Source organism: Aulonocara stuartgranti, assembly GCF_965226115.1.
Source record: "Aulonocara stuartgranti genome assembly, chromosome: 4".
NCBI lineage: Eukaryota > Metazoa > Chordata > Actinopteri > Cichliformes > Cichlidae > Aulonocara > Aulonocara stuartgranti.
The window spans coordinates 16,152,341-16,169,788 of record NC_138942.1 but is presented as its reverse complement, the minus strand read 5'-3'; the positions used below and the strand labels follow the sequence as shown (position 1 = coordinate 16,169,788).

The 17,448-nt window shown below is 41.0% G+C and overlaps 1 protein-coding gene across 2 annotated transcripts in view; it reads right to left on the bottom strand.

Annotated features, from left to right (window-relative positions):
• cyth3b (cytohesin 3b) overlaps positions 1–17,448 on the bottom strand; it is a 46,872-nt gene that overhangs the window by 6,030 nt on the left and 23,394 nt on the right. For both annotated transcript variants that reach the window (XM_082530756.1, XM_082530757.1), the window contains exons 2-10: positions 11,113–11,195; positions 10,661–10,725; positions 9,200–9,266; positions 8,981–9,099; positions 8,470–8,550; positions 6,874–6,986; positions 5,856–6,004; positions 5,236–5,347; positions 1,641–1,717 (exon numbers count right to left, since the gene is read on the bottom strand). In XM_082530756.1, the coding sequence (XP_082386882.1) occupies positions 1,641–1,717; positions 5,236–5,347; positions 5,856–6,004; positions 6,874–6,986; positions 8,470–8,550; positions 8,981–9,099; positions 9,200–9,266; positions 10,661–10,725; positions 11,113–11,195 (866 nt within the window). The remainder of the gene's footprint in view (positions 1–1,640; positions 1,718–5,235; positions 5,348–5,855; positions 6,005–6,873; positions 6,987–8,469; positions 8,551–8,980; positions 9,100–9,199; positions 9,267–10,660; positions 10,726–11,112; positions 11,196–17,448) is intronic.

Below are 17,448 nucleotides of genomic sequence, written 5' to 3'. Positions count from 1 at the left end.
TGTCCAAGAAGTCTTTTATTCTATGTTACTTAGCGCTGATTAGCAGAACTAATCTGTGCTAACTGTATGCATATCTGTGCCATACATGCATACAGTCTATGGCTGAAAAATCGTGTACATATGCTGATTAGTCATCCACACTCTTGTCCAAATATGGTCACTTCTGGCTCCTAAGAAAGATGGAGGTATTTTTTCCCGGTCTTGTGTAGTAGGCGGGTCCAGCGAGGTGGCGTACCACTAATCCCTTCTTTGACTGCTATCTAAGAGCTTTGAAGTGGTAACATTTTCTCTTTTCTCCCCTTTTTGCTTGCTTTGTTTATGACTACCTACATAGCTGTTCTTGTTTTACCATAAGTTTAGTTCAATTAAACAGATTTTGAATTAAAAAAATAAAAATAAAAAAATAAAAAATAAAAAATAAAAAATCACAATTTTCACATTGTGACGTGGTCTGTGGTGCCACTGCAGGGGGGTGGACGCACCGGCACGGAATCTGCAATCACGCCTCGCCAGCTTAAAAGCTGAACTAGGTCCTATTACTTTGAGACCTGTACTATGAAGCAGCATTTGGTCTCTTCCGGTTAACTTCAGAGTTAACCCTGGGTTTTTAGCACCGCAAAGGTGGTTCAGTTCTTGTTCTTTGGAATCGGAGATTAGCAACAGGTGTGAAATTGCCACAAACTGACCAATAAATTCTCAGAAAATAGCATCACCCTTCATGGAAGATAGTTCCAAGGATTTGGATAGTAGGAGGGTTTTTAGAGGCCCCTAAAGTCTCTGTTTCCTCAGTGAGAATCAATAATAAATATAGATTCTTAGACACAACCAGATGACTTGATTTTCTTTCCCGAACCAAAAAACTTTTCAGCCTGTGGTCCAAATCAGTTCATGAGTTTGTAAACTTGTGGCCTTTTCCTGTGGTTTGATGTCCTTTGACACAGAGACGTGAACTCCCAGGTGGACTGAAATGTAGGAACCTTCAGTCCATTAATGGCTAAATAAGACTGGGCCAAGAGTATACTTACACTCTGTGTACTCTGCACATCTCTCACAATGCAAAGCATACCTGGCTACAGGAAAGTGTTCAGCTCAAAATTGCAGTGTGTAGCTTTTAGTTGGGTCGGATCTCTCCATAAACAAACCACTCAGAAGTCCATTTGGAAGGCGACACCTTTTCCAAAGAGTCTCTGTGTTTTCTTTTTTGTTCATTTTAAATGGACTGAAAGGGAGAGAAAACACCCTTAAACTGAGACGTAAGAACAGGTGGTCACAAACCAAATGTTGACTCAGAGGCCGCTTTTTATATCAAACTACCAATAAACGGTGTGAAGACAGTGCAACATATTCAGTTATGTTTGGTTTGTAGAGTTTACATGAAGAGCTCCCTGCTGAAATCCATAACCGTAACAGCAGTGTCGCAAACTTGAATTGTTAATCCTCGTCGTTTTTCTGGTGCTATGGAATAAACTGCTTGTTATAATTAACAAGGAGGCTGTAGACTCAGGGTGGATTTCATACAGACTTCTGAGGATAAAAATGAAATGCTCGGCTCTGCGATGACACAAGCATACACACACAGCGGCAGAGATGCCTTTAATTAATAAAAAAAAAAAAAAAAAACATGTTGGTGTGAGACTCACAGTTGTGTATTCAAAGTAGTAGAGGCAGTTGTCCGTCAGGATGAACCACCTTCTCTTCCAGGTTTTCACTCTGCCCCCTGACAGGAAAAAAAAAGAGGAGACAGGAAGTGACACAAAGGCCGCAGTGACAGACTGGCTGTCTGCCCTCAGGAAAAAGAGCAGGGAAGTGATGGTCATTAATGAAGCCAACCAGCATCCGCTGTGTTTCCTTATGCGCTTTAAAATGACAAAAGCAAACATAGGTAGATATGGTTGGACTACTTGCCTGCAAGCAAGAGAGAGAGATTACTCTTGTAAATGTAAGAAATCAAAGCGGCCCAAACCAGTTATTGACTTTAAGCATTAACTCATTAGTAAATGTAATTCAATTTCCTGTGGCTGATCATTTCCAAAATGTCATTATTAAACACATACAATATTTCACATGCCTTTGAAAATTCACTTAGTGGGTTTCCTGTGATTTCCATTCAGTTTTCTGTGACGCTGCAGCCTGAGCTAACAGACAAACGGACGTCTTTTTAGTTTCTTGAAGATGTTTCAGCAGAATGAAGATAAGCTTCTTCATTCTAAAAGCTAAAGGTGAGTCGAAAATACTGGAGGTGGTCCTGACACTACACTGTCATGTGAGTCATGACTGGTAGACACATGGTGACAGAGGTAGAGCAGGTCATCTACCAGTCCATGTCCCATTGCCAGAGGTTAAATATCCGTTACTCCCTATCAGCGTTACCAGCTGATGGACCAGAGTGACGAGTTGATACCCTTTATCTTTTAGAACTGAAGAAGCCTTTTGCATGTGAGGTGAAACATCTTCAAGAACCTAAAAGGAAGTCCAGTTCCCTTGAAGAACCTAAGACTACCATGAACTGGTGAACCCGCGAGACCCAACACAGACATTTCACTGTATGTGCACTTTGTGTATGCTCAGGGCTGTTGTAGATTTCTGTACCTGGGCTGTTTGTAGAAATCGATTCTCGTAACGACAGACTATACAGAGTTTCAGCCTTATCCCAATATTCATTTTTAAATAGAAGACCCTGTTTGGCTGCATATGCAAGATATTTCGGGCTGTGCCTCTTCAAATGCTCTGTGCTGCTACAGCTGTGCCACAGGAAGCTTAAATGTAAATCACTGACAACTGAAAACTGTTGGCTTTGACTTTTGAGACATGCAGGCAAGCTGCCTTGTGTGAGATTGCAGGCTACCAGCACAATCTCGCCCAACTTCAGGCTTAGTTAACTGATGACTCGAGCAACTGATAAATTATTACTGCCGTTGCCCATTCATTTTTTAAGGCAACAGGATAAAACCTCATTGGCTCTCAGGAGAGGAGAGCAAACTTGATGTGAACCTAACTTGGCACGTAAAGCACCCCTGGAGGTGAAAACACTCAAGCAAATACACGCACGTATCGTACACGACACCCCAGAGCAAGTTCGCCACCTCACGTGTTCATTTGTGCAAACTACATCCAAAACTATGTGTGTTATTAATTCCTAAGCATGACTTTTACTGCAGCATTTCCTTCCTGTTTTCATGGTCCCCTCACAGAAGCCTACATGGGTCACAGACAGCTATAAAAAGCTCTGTTTCTCCTTACATTTCAATAGACCCTGGCTATTGAATTAGCACGGCCAAATTTCCGCTGAGCGCAGAGAGACATTTGCTAAAAAAAGGCCTTATTCCTCCGTATCCTCCAGGGTTTATCTTTAGAGAGTTAAATTAGAAATATTACAGTGAGAACTGGTTGCGGGGGAAACTGCTCCAGGGAGGAACCGTGCAAGAATGTAATCATGTTAGGTCTGTGAGCCACAATGGGGCTATTTACATTCATACGCACTAGCTTGATGAGGCTACAGAGACGTTACACAGAGTTTAAAGAATGTGCAGGTCAAAGCCAGGTGTGTGTGCATGTGTGTAAACACTGTAGTAAAAACCAACCACCTGCAGTGACTTTGCTCTTTAAACCAACAATATGTGGGCTAATAAACAGGTATTATGTCCAATAATAAATCACCGCCATACAGTAAATTATAAGCTGTTATGTATGTGAGGACTGCTGGAGTACCTGGCAAGTGATGGAGCGAGGTTCAAATCAGAAACACATGGGATCAGAGGGGAGCCAACTTCAAGCAGAGTAAAAGCAAGATTTATAAATGCATGACCTCATTGGAGACAACACACACACACACACACACACACACACACACACACACACACACACACACACACACACACACACACAGAGAGTCTTGTTTTCATAGCTTTGTGGGGATATCTAATTGACCTAATGCCTTCCCTAGCTGCTTACCCTAACCATCACCATTAAAATTGAATGCCTAACCCTAACCCTTAGCCTAGCCATAACCATAACCTAATTGTAACCCTGACACTAAAACCACAATTTGAATCTCAAAAATGACTTCAAACTTGTGGTGACGGCATTTTGTCCCCACACAGCTGTTGGTCCCCACAAGTATGGTAAACTTCCAATTTTTAGTCCCCACAAAGATATGTAAACATACATATGTACACACACACACACTTCAAATGACTGAGATGTTTTTTTCTTCCTCACACAATAAGAGGAGTCCACGTCCAGGCTAATAAACAATGTACGTATCATTTCTAAACTATGTTTATACAGAGCTAATTGAGAATCTGCATCTGCATAGCTGTACTTGTGGGTTTTATTATTTTTCTTTTAAGCAGGCTATAATTTGTCATACATCTTTTTTTGTAGTTTTAATAAACAACAACATGACGGGGTTTTCATTAGAAAGTCCCTCACACCATAAAGTATTTAAATATATTAAAATTAGTTTTACTTTGCTTGTAAAACACCTTGTGAAGCCCATTTAAAATTTCCTGTGTATGCGGTTCACATAAAATCAGCTACTGCCCTTTTTTTTTAATGTTTGAGATATAACTCACAGTTCATAATTTCAAATCATGTGGCTTTTAAATAACCACAGCCTGGCTTTTAGAAAGAGAGGAATTCACTGATACATCACAAACAGTTGGTTACATTTATAATTATATCTGAAGCTTTGTGAGTGACAGAACTCAAAGTTACTGCTCGTAAGAATCATAGTTTCTAGGTTAAAAGGCTTTTTGTCAATCGTTAAGTTGACCTTGAAGACCTCGGTGGATGACTCTGCTCTACACCCCTACACTTTTATCTGAATTCATTCAAAGCTTTTCGAGCTTTCATGTTTACAGACAGAATGACATGCATGCATATTTTATATGCACTGTTTGCTCCGTTCACAAACGCGACCAGACCTTCAATGAAATGGATCATGAATACACTCCCATGTATAAACTGTAAGATACACGACTTGTATATAAAAGTTGAATGTTTGCTGTTCTATTTTTATCATATGGGTGTGTTTGCAAGGTTTTATCTATCTTTCAGTTAATGTTTTATGATCAAAGGAGAGTGCACGAGCAACAGTTACCACGCAGTTTAAGTTCTCATGAGTCTAATTCTATAGTTGCAGACCAAAAAGAAAGAAAGCAGGAGTTCCTAAATAAAGTCAAGCCGGATGTTTTGCATTCCCCCAGAACCTGAGCGTGTGAGACTCAGACTAACCTAATTTAAGCAGCCAGCCTTCTCTGTCTGGGTTGAAGAAGGTGTGCGTCAGGTCGTTCCCGTCGTCCTCGGGGATCTTAAAGGGTTCGCTCTTGATGCTGTCGTATAGATTCTGCACAGAGAAAGAAAAAGCAGAAAAACGTTTACGCTTAGATGAAAACACACACACACACTTCTAACTCACGTGCAAAAACATTCAAGCCTTCAACTACCGGTGCATTAAACGTGACACTGAGAAATCAATTTTCAGACAAAGATTCATACATCAGTGACTCTGGGACCTCGAAGATTTTTTAACAAGGTTCCTTTTTGTACTGAAGGAGCACTTTGGCAGACACGACAGCCTCTCGCATGCGAGTCGATCGACTTGTTTTTCGTCTTTTTCTTATTAAAGTTCATCATTATCCTGAGCTGCAATGTCTCAATTAGGGAGGCATGACTCTGCTTTTCACAGAGGAGACCTATAAGAGAACCTATAAGTTTCCTTTTTGTCTGCCACATTGAGAAAACCCCAAACATTTAATTTAATCCCTCCGCTTTTACCTCCATAGTGTTTCAAATGCATACCACATAGGATAAATTCATCAAACCTGACGAAGTAATCAAGTCAAAGCTCTCACCCTGAGTAGCTCCTCTGGGAGATCTCCCCCTTCATTGATTCCTCTGTTCATGGAGATGAAGCGCTCCACTGGGGGCTTGTCTCTGACGTTGGGATTATGCAGGCTGGTGTTCAGCATGATAATGGCAAAAGATAGAACGTAGCATGTGTCTGTGGAGGTAATTACACACAGTGTCACAGGGAAACAACCAAATACAGCACATGCACACTCCACATGTGTGTGTGGAGGTTATAGATTAGTGTGGATGTGATAAAAATAGTAGGCCATTCAACTTATTTGCCATAAAAGGGAATTAGAAACATCTTGTAGCACATTTTCACACCACAGATTGAAGGAAAACCTGATAAAATGGAGAATTTAATCAACAGAAAAGCCCATCTTCTGACACAGTGTGTTCCTGCTCTTACGACTCGGTTTCATCCATCCACACACTAAGAGCCCCAGACAACATCCTCTGCATGTAATTTATAACCCAGTGTGCACCACTCTTGAGGGATGACCAATAACCAAGTCTGGGTGTTTCACCACTGCACCACATCAATATTCACAACCCGAGCCGTCACCTGCATCCTCCTTAACACTAACACGTGAGCAGGAAGGCTATGTGCAACAAGCCAAGACGGCGCTAATGACCGCTATTGACCGGTGATCAATTTCATTATCACTGCTGGAGACACGAATGCTGATCACACAGGTAATGAGCAACTTGCCAACTTCAGTGGAAAACTGTAATTGGACTTCAGGTCCACTCAAGTTCACAGAGAGGCTGAAATAATGAACAAATATTCTGAAGCTGCACCCCTACGCAGTCGTGAAATCTCCGCATGTAGCCACAAGGTAAAGATTTATACAGGTCCAGCTGTCCGGTGAGAGACGACAGACAGACAGAGGCATTGATTTGAATCCGGGTGGTCTGGTGGGCAGAGCATGTTATCCGTCCTGGACTGTCTGGCTGAGTCTGACTCATATATCTGCTGCGGTGCAAACGTGTGTGTATGTGTGTACGTGTGTGTGGTACCTGTGGACTGGAAGACGCCGGGATTGCATTGGCAGTACCTGGAGGCAAAAGCCTCCATCATACGATCAATCTTCTGGGCTTCGCCGGGAAGTCTGAAGCTCCACAGAAACTGCCTGCAACAGCAGAGAGCGAGAGGAAAAATGTAATGATGTGTCATGAAATATTGATGTGAATGTTTGTAACAGTATCTGTGTTTTTCCCTGTGAATTACAAAACAGTATTACACGGCACAGACATTTCTTTATATTAGGAGGGTGTGTTTATGGCATAAATGAAGACGTCTTTGCCAAGAGGCAGTTTTGTTTTTCTAGTGTTAGATTAGATTTTGATATTTCTGCAAAAAAAAAACAAAAAAAAAAAAAACAGCACAAAGAACACTCTTGTCTTTCATGGGACACCCGACAAACCAAACAACTAGAAGTTAGAGCAAACTTTTAAAGCTGTGCATTGGAAAATACTCTATTTTTTAGCACTTTGAACACAGCTTTAGGCAGGAATCTGATACACTGATCACCTAACTTGATGCGCAGGTTTGCATGACACATTGTTGACATATAAGAGGTGTGCACACCGGCTCCTCTGTTATCAGTCGCATGAAAAAATATTTATTTAATGGTGACAACACATGTTAATGTAAATCAGCATAAAAATATAACGTGTAAAATACGTTTTGTCCCAGAATTTGCCAATTAGTTAATTATATGTAATTCCAAAGTAGGTAACAATGAATATACGTGTGACAGTGCCCGCACATAACAAGAGATCAAAAGTAGCATCGTTGTGCCTCCACTTGATCTCGTCACGGCCACAGTGCTAGTGCAACAAGTGTGACAAAGCAGAGGCCTCATCTGAGCTTAAACCTGGATCAGTTTTTGCTTGGATGTGCAGAGCAGCGGTCTCCTTGTGGACCGCTTTGCATGGTTGGTCGTTATGCTCTCCTCCAACTTGATTCTTATTGGCAATTTAGAGAAAAGCACTACATCAATAACATCTCAGCAATATCCAATCCCATATGAAAAGTGTTTTGCGAATTCAACAACAACCTGACCAACTTACAAATTTGCAAATCACATCACAAACGACAACATGACCAAACCATCTAAAAAAGAAATTATCAGCTAGCCTAATTGTTCTAATATTATTTTTATAATGCCAATTGGTGCATCCCGGGAAAGGTCTCTGACAGATACACCGCTCCCCCCACCCCCACCTTCCCTGCAAACAGTCGGTTGGCTCAAGTGTGGGAACAATTTCAGTCAGGCCAAGATTTTTTACAGCCGTGATATAATGTCATATTTCAACAGTTTACAATGGGAAAACCAAATATGTGAAGTGAAGCCAAGGCGGATTTCTTTCAGTTTGGTCTGTAAAACTCGGTGCACGTCTGGTGTTTACTTTGCAAAAGAAAAGTACCAAAGCAACAATAAAACTTGTAAAACACCATCTTATCGTGCTGCAAACTCCCGTATGTTGTTTTGGCTGGTTTTTTATACTTGAAAACAAGCCTGCCCTTCACAAACTTTACAATCTGCACTGTAGTACCCACTCACCGTCGCCTGCTTTAATTCTTTCTTCCTAATATGAGTTGTTAAGTACCTCAAGGCTTGAACGAGGTTGAGGTCTGCAAACTCGTGAAGCTCCACAAACGCCTGGAGGACCTTAATGTTGAAGTCATCCCTGGGGTGGTGGGGAGAAAAAAAACAAAACATGTGATGAGTAGTTCAGCTTAAACAAAAGCAGAAGAAGTGATGAACTCCTATGCTCAGTGACTGAAGGTGGAAAGCAAAGTCCTGCAGCCACGTCACAGTGCCACTCTCAGACAGAGAGCCACTGTGCCGGCTGAGACAGGCAGCGTGATGTCCCCTGTTGTTTTGACATCCTATCCCCATTGACTTCCCTTCGATAAGAACCACATGTCCCCTACACTTTTTTCCCCCTCTTTCAGCGGCACGGTCTCCTGGCACTATTGTGCTCCATAAATCCAGACCACCAATTTCCCAGGGCTCTATCACTGATGTCTGAGCACGTGCAGTGCACATCTCACAAGGATGTGGGGAGAGGAAAAAGAAAGGTGGAAGGAAAACAGAGAGAAAACTGGAGAGCTCACCGTTCCCCTAAATAGTCCCCGATGACTGTTTTGTTGAGCCCTTCTCCTTTGTAGAGGAACTGTGCAATGTCCTCTGGGGTGTTCTGGAGAAGATCATTCTCCAAAAGAAACTGGATTCCCTGTTTTTAAAGAGAGAGCAAGCGCAGTACAAATAGGTATTTTACTCAGTTTCAATGAATGATTTAAATTTAAACTCCAGAGCTGTGGATCTCCTCTGACCTTCTTTGGGTCCATGTTGAACTTTTTCCTTCCCATGGCAATCTGCTTGTTTCTTTGTGTGGTTTTGCTGTGACAAAAACCAAAAGAATAAAAAACCCAGAAAACATCCTTCACATGACAGCCGAGTCCAATTTTGCTCCCCGGCTGCTGCGTGTGTTTAGTAGGTCACTTTGTGTCGAGTTGAATTTCGTTCACAACATGTGATTGTGCATCAGCTGTTACTGCTCACTTGAGTGTATCTTGTCCCTTTTCTTTAATTCATCTTAGCTAACTGGACGTACATTGTCCCTATTAATGCTGGAAACCCTTTTTGCTCTCACTCCTCGGGGAAATCTCCACCTTTGCGTGTCTTTGAACGCTCCCTAAGCCTTACGTATGCCCAAAAATAGCTGGAGCCCCTTTGCCAGCTGCGCCTGAGACACACAACAGCCTGACACGACCTCGCCCCACCTCAGCAACCAATCAAATGCAGACTGTTTGGTTAATGTTAAGTCGAGGGACTGTCCTGCTTTTCTCCTCAAACAATGGGGTATTAACATGTTAACATACACACACAAAGGTGTGAGTCTCACTGCAAAGGTAACTGTTAAAAGAGTAGCAGAGCCAAAGCAAACAAAAACTAATGAGCTGATCTCTTGGCGGTTCATTGAAGCCATCCAAACATGCAACACTACTACTTTTTGACTTGACTTCATTTAAATCTCCAACACTATTAGCTATCCTGCTAATTAAGGCCTAGAGACCAATTAGTGACCATCTAGGGACCACTGGTCACTGGGGAAAAGAGTGCATTCTGCTACTGGTTGATGAAATACATTGGTTAACTTGGTTAACTAAGGCACAACTTTGAAGGTGAATGTTTCAGTTTTTCCAGTTTCACAGCTTCACAATCGCTCGGAGAGTAAACTGAGTGTTTGCAGACAAGTTGGCGATTTCCATGTAAACTACAGAGGGACGCGGCAATCTGCTCATAAACAAAGCAATCACAAAGAGGTTTTTGGTGGAGCACCACCCTCTTTGCAACAGATTTCACCTAGCATCAGCTAGCAACCACTCAACAACTATTCAGGATATACACATTTCCTTAGCAATCGGGGGCACCGACCACTTTCTATGACTGTGTGACTGAAGCTTAATTTAGCATTTGAGGAACTGCTGGTACCAGCTATTTAAATGTTCGCTTTTTACTTCTTTAGTCCATTTGATATAATTTAAAATTAATACTTTTTACATGAATTTATGTAAAGAAAAAAAAAAGATAAAACTTCATGTTATCTTGGTCCTATAAAAACACCAATGAGCATTATTATTATTTACTTTTAGATTTTATTGCCTATTCAACGACAGCTTACAGACAAAACTAAGAGCCAAGAAAATGCTATCATAAGCACACAATTCATAATGAAAATAATCACACAACATGTAAAAAAAAAAAAGAAAAGAAAAACCATCAAAACTCACCTCTCCCCCACACAGGTTAGCTGCTCGATCTCAGTCATTACCTCTGCAATCTCAAACTTCAGCCGCTGAAATCGAAGGACAGAGTCGCTTGTTTCATAAAGTCAAGTTTATAGCTCCTGAGACGACACAGTGCAGCTCTTGAATGATCTGCAAACACAGTCTATGATTTTATTAGTTAAATATATATAATAGTGAAAGGCTTGCTTAATATGACGAAGACATATGTCATTTCATGACAAAAGGCAACAGCAAACTAATATAAGTAAATGTAACAATATAAGATCTGAAAACAAATGAAATAAGGTTCATTGTTCTGCACTGCACCAGAGGACTTTTCAGACATGCAACGCACATCAACAACCGTGTTTATTAGTTTGAGGCTTGCTCCGAATCATTCATTTAGAAGTGTTTGATCAGATTACTCAAATAACATTGATTCCACTGTTACTCACTTCAATATCATCCAGAAGCTCTTTTTTCCTACGCCGTATGTTTGACAGCTCATCTCTTTCCTCTAAAGACAGGTCCTCGGGCACTGGAAAACACAGCGTGCAGGGAAAATGAAATAGCATGTGAGTGATAGAGAGGGGCAGGGTTATGACGGTGGATTAATTTAATTCAGCTTCCAACCAGCCAGACAGAGTCACGGGGATTAAGCTTTGACAGCGCATACCTGTTCGATGAATCCATCCCAGAGACATTACTCATGACCCAAATTAATACACTAACTGACTGAATTGCCACTTCATTTTGAAAGCAGGGATTAAATGCAGCAAAGAGACTGGGAAGGAGTGTGCCGGGAAGTTCCACAGATATTTTTTTTTGTGGCCTTTTCTACTCTTGCATATTTTATGTTATCCTGCAGGTGGGTGTGCTGTTGAACCTTGGATTATTCACAAATTCCCTTCCTAAATATGAAGATTAAATTTGGTCCAATTCTGATCCCTGATTACAGATTTATTAACTGGTGAAAAGTCTTTGCTGGAGCTCACACAACGTCACATGGTCAGATTAGTTTTTAACAGGTGATTTCCATGCATTTCAAAAAGTCCCAGAGGTCTCTCAATAAAGTGAATGCCCTGCCAACATTCATGCTTGCTTTGCTTTCATTTCTGTCTCTCCAACCTCTCATAACAAATGGAGCAGGGTAAAGTTTCCAGTTTCTTCAGGCGTTCCACAGTCCATCATTTCAGCTTCCAAAAGCCTTTTTGGGAAAACAAAAACCACTTGGTCTTGCAATCAAGCTTTCATTTTTTGTACTCAGGATGTCATAGTGAAATACTATAGACTCTTAAAGACTACCAATCTAAATATCAGTGGTGTCATTACTTTATAGCAATACTGAGGAGTGAAGATTCAACGCACAGCTCTGAAATCTCTTATGCAAACTTTCTTGGACTGTCTTTAAGTAGTCTACAGGAATAGTTCTCCAGGCCTCTTGAAGGACCTTCAAAGCTCTTCTTTGGACGTTTTCTCTGCTCTCTCTCAAAATGGTCCCACACTGCTTCGGTAATGTAGAGGTCTGGACTCTGAGGAGGCTGTGGACACTTATTTTGTATCTCTCTTCTGAGCTCCTCCAAATATTTTGCTGACCATTTGAAACACAAACTTTAAATTTAGATTCATCACTCCATCAGATGTACCAGTAATTTTTAGTCTGGTTCTCGTGTAATTTGGCATACCTCAGCCTTTCCTCCCTGTTTCTTTTCCTTCTGAATGGTTTCTTGCCAGCCGCCCTTCCACTGAGACCATTGCTGATTAGGCTCCGTTGAACAGTAGATGGATGAACTCACGGGGCCAGATGCATCTCTCAGGTTCTATGTCAGGTCTTTGGTGGATTTGCTCTGGTTTCTTAAGGACATCAATCTTGGGTACTGTTCATCTACTCTACATAGCTTTTCTGCCAGTTCTTCATTTGTTTCCCACTTGTCTAGTTTCCTCAAACTTTTTAAGGACACACTGCACACCATTCCAACATATGTAAAGTTATCAGCTGGTCTTTTTAATCACCTTGTTGGAACAAAAACTACATTTGTTCTGTAAAACTGTGTTACCTTTGATTTTTTTCATAGAAAAAAGAAAAGCTAAAGATCTAAAGGTACAATTTAAAATAGTTTCTTTGCTAAGTGATAAGTGTAGACACAACACTGATTCATCCCTTGAGTTAGGCCCCTTTTTCATGCTTGAATTAAGGTACAGCAGGCCTTAATTCAGTGCAAAAAACAGACAAACAAAAAAACATTCCTCTGAAAATTGTCAGGTACAAGGACTGGATTGAAAATGAGTGAACAAGTGGCCAATGTCCAAAGAAAATGTTTTGAAAAACCTTCAGAAAGACTGTTGCTCAAGACAACTTATTTAATATTTAGAAGAAAGTCAGGCTCCTTGGAAGCAAAATACGAAGTAATGCGGGGTGGCTTGAGACTTGTGCACTACGTTTTAAAATAAAATATTATTAGAAACTGCTTAAGTATATAAAAAAGTATGAAATGTAGGTTCTTTATCTATATTATCATGTGAATCCTGTTAGTGTGTTATATAGTTTGTGATTTTATACATTAATTACTAAAGTATAGATGTATCTAAATCAAAGAGCAGGTTTAGACGATATGAGGCTTTCGTGGTTCTCATGAGAATTTCCTTTAAAACCAAATTAAAACCACAGAAACTTTCCTGCTGAAAAGCAGATGACGTCCATAAACAACCCTCTGTGTGTGTGTCGGATATGCGGGATGGCACACAGACACACACACGACCACTGAGCATCTGGCGAGGCCTGCCCCCTCAAATATTGGCTTTTTGATAGTCAACTCTCATCGAGCCGTCTTTGGGGGTAATTAACACAGCAGAGAGAGAGCAGCACATCACATGTTTTATAGCATGAGCCAACAGACAATGTATGCACAGGTGAGCACACACTATGCTCGCCATGCATGCATGCATGCATGCATGCAGAATTTCACTAACATGACATTTATTTTATCCTACCCTTAAGGTCCCAAGAGCCACCTACTTATTTACTTCATTTAACCGTTCCACGCCAAACTCTTCCACCCCCTTACCCCCCTCAGACCCCACAGAGAAAAATCTCCCCCACTCTTCCACACATCAGAAAACAGCAATCCATTTGAGAGCGAGCTGACAGGAAGTAGGTCATTTTCACATGGAGCTGTACCAGATTGAGCGTCTCCTACGCCGTTCCTCGCTCTCGCGCACATGCACACACTCCCCCTCTATCTCACCCTTTGTCCGCCTCCACTCTAGTGCTTGAAGTGGGGGTGAGAGCAGATTCAAATCCCCAAACTGAATCATACCACTAAGCAGCTTTGCAATCCAGGCACACACACCCACCCCTCCACAACTGTAAATAACGGAGAGGAAAAAGGGAAAGTTATTTCCTCTAGTCTTTATCTATCTACTGTATCGCTCTCTCACACCGTCTGAATCAGTCCCTCTCCCCGGTCCTGCTCTGTAAGACAAAGTGACAGAAGCAGCATGGACTATTAGGTTATTATGTTCGGAGGGCATGGAGCTCATGTTATCACAGATGAGCAGTCGGTCGAGAGAGTAGGGATCCAGATGGGTGTAGATAGACATTTTTCTCACACTGTCTACCAAGACAAAGCAGAAGGGGAAAAAAGAAAGAAGCAGGGTGCAGTGCTTCAAAAAAGAAGAAAAAGAAAAGTAAAAAGATATAAGAAATTTATAAACGCAATTATTACACATAAGTGGGTCAAATGTTAATGGAGTATAAAAACTGTGTCGACCAAGCAGTGCAAGACTGAATGATGACGCACTCGTAATGTGCCAAGACATCAAAAGAAGCTCTTTTATTAGCTTGACTGCACTGAAGAAAAACCATATTTTAAGATGTAAACTTTGACACATGGTATAATGGTGCTCTCTTCTCACTCTTTTACTTCTCAAAGCGTCAATTAAGCCTGTAAATGTTCCAAATGACAAGGAAACTGTCGCTATTAACACAGCTGCTATTACATTTAGACAATACAAGATATTTTTTGTAAAAGATTTGCAAAGTGGGAACATCGGAGGGAGAAGACGATTGGGGCTGTGTGGGTTGTACGGGATCTTTTTATTATTATATATACCATACCATACCAACTTTATTTCTAAAGCACTTTAACATAAAACCAGAGTTTCACAAAGTGCTGTACATGTTAATAGCATACGTAAAGAAAATTAAAATGAGATACAATAAAATAAATAGATACAATAAATTGAAACATGTTAAAACAAATTGAGTCAACCCCTCTAATCAATGCCAAAGGCTTCAGCGAATAAATATGTTTTAAGAAGACTTTAAATTCAGAGAGAGAAGAGGCCTGCCTAACATGCAAGGGCAGATCATTCCACAACTTTGGAGCAGCTACAGCAAAAGCACGATCACCTTTAAGTTTATACTTAGTTTTCGGTACCTTAAGGAGTTGCTGATTGGCGGACCTAAGGGAACGGGCAGGTGTATATGGTTGTAGTAGCTCCGAGAGGTAGGGGGGGGCCAGGCCATTAAGAGATTTAAAAGCAAATAAGAGAATTTTAAAAACAATCCTAAAATGTACAGGTAGCCAGTGGAGTGAAATTAAAATAGGGGTAATGTGCTCAAACTTTTTTGTTCCAGTTAAAAGACGTGCTGCAGCATTTTGCACAACCTGCAGGTGCCTAATGGACGCATCACTAACCCCAAAATAAAGTGCGTTACAATAATCCAGCCTAGAAGTAACAAAGGCATGGATTACTGTCTGAAAATGCTGTTTCGATAAGATAGGCTTTATTTTGGCTAATTCCCTCAAATGAAAAAAGCTAGATCTTACAACAGCTCTGACCTGGCTTTCAAGTTTAAGATTTGCCTCTATTTTAACTCCCAGATTAGTGATGACTGGTTTAACATACTGTGCCAGTGAACCAAGATCTATAATAGTGGCCTCAGAAGCGCCACCAAAAACCATCACTTCTGTTTTCTGTTCATTAAAATGTAAAAAGTTCAAAGCCATCCAAGTCCTTATTTCATCAAGGCATCTGAGCAGCGGGTCTACTGAGAAGCCATTTATCTTTTTAAGTGGGAAATAAATCTGGGAGTCATCGGCGTAGCAGTGGAAAGAAATCCCATGTTTCCTGAAAATAGACCCAAGGGGTAGGAGATATAGAGAGAAAAGAAGCGGGCCTAAAACTGAACCCTGTGGAACCCCACATTGAAGAGAAGCAGTAGAGGATACAAACTCCCCTAGTTTCACAGAGAAAGTTCGCTCTGCCAAATAGGATCTGAGCCACTGCAGTGCGGTACTCCGCATACCCACCAACTGCTCTAAACGGGAAATTAAAATATTATGATCCACTGTATCAAAAGCAGCAGTTAAATCTAACAGCACAATAATAACACAGTCACCTGAGTCATTTGCCAAAAACACATCATTAAAAACTCTTAAAAGGGCAGATTCAGTACTATGTAAAGCTTTAAAACCAGATTGGAAAACTTCTAAAATACTGTGTTCTTCTAGGAAGGACATTAATTGCTTGTAAACTACCTTTTCAAGAATCTTTGAGATAAAAGGCAGTTTGGAAATAGGTCTGTAATTCGCAATAATATCAGGATCAAGAGCAGGTTTTTTGAGTAGAGGCTGAATCACTGCATGTTTGAGATTGACAGGTACAACACCAGAGGACAGACTACTATTTACAATGGATTGTACAGCTGATGCTATAGTGAGAAAAACCTCTTTGAAAAATCGAGGAGGGAGAGCATCATAAGGGGAACCTGAGGGCTTCATGTGAGCAACCAACTCCTGCAGGCAGAGCATGGAAACTGGCTCGAACCTGTCAAAGACAGCAGAACTAGGGACAGGGGTAGAAGGGTCGGGAACGGACTGGGAAGTCTGTGCTTTGACAGATAGCACTTTATCAATAAAAAAGTGTAGGAAGTTTTCACAAATTTCCTGAGAAGACTCGACAGAAGACTGTGGAGCATGAAGGACCATGTCAATAGTCTTAAATAAGACATGAGGCTTACGACAATTTGCCTGAATAATAGTAGCGAAATGTTTCCTCTTAGCATCTTTTACAGTTTTCTGGTAAGAATTCCAGTAATCTTGTAACATTTGGTATGACACCTGAAGTTGATCCTTCTTCCATTTACGTTCAGCTCTCCTGCACTTTCTTCTGGCAGCCCGGGTGTCTTCATTCAGCCAGGGTTCAGATTTGGCTTTAACTTGCTTAAGCTTAAAGGGGGCCACTGAATCTAAAGCAGTTTGGCAGACAGAATAAAACCACGTACTCAGTTCTTCTGTATCATTGCATATGAAATCAGGAAGGCCGCCGTTCTGATTAAAAACAATAGAGAACTGTCCAGCAGAGGAAGGGTTAAAAATACGACAGCTCCTAGCAGCAACAGGAGGAAGATTAACTTTAGTACAAGGAAGGAAAACCTCAAACAGGACAGGCCTATGGTCTGACCATACAACATCACAAACCTCTAAGTTAGAGACAGGTAAATTGTGAGTTAAAACAAGATCCAACGTGTGCCCATATTTTTGTGTAGGCACAGACACAGGTTGCACAAGATCAAAAGAGTCAATAAGATTTAAAAAGTCCTTTGCCATTGGCTTGTCAGGGCAGCACACATGAATATTGAAGTCCCCAATAATAAGGACATGATCATATTTTGGCATAATTTCAGCCAACAGATCAGAAAAGTCATTTAAGAAGTTCTTATTGTATTTTGGGGGTCTGTAAACCACAGCACAGAGCACTGTGTGAGACCGACCTAGCTCAAACAT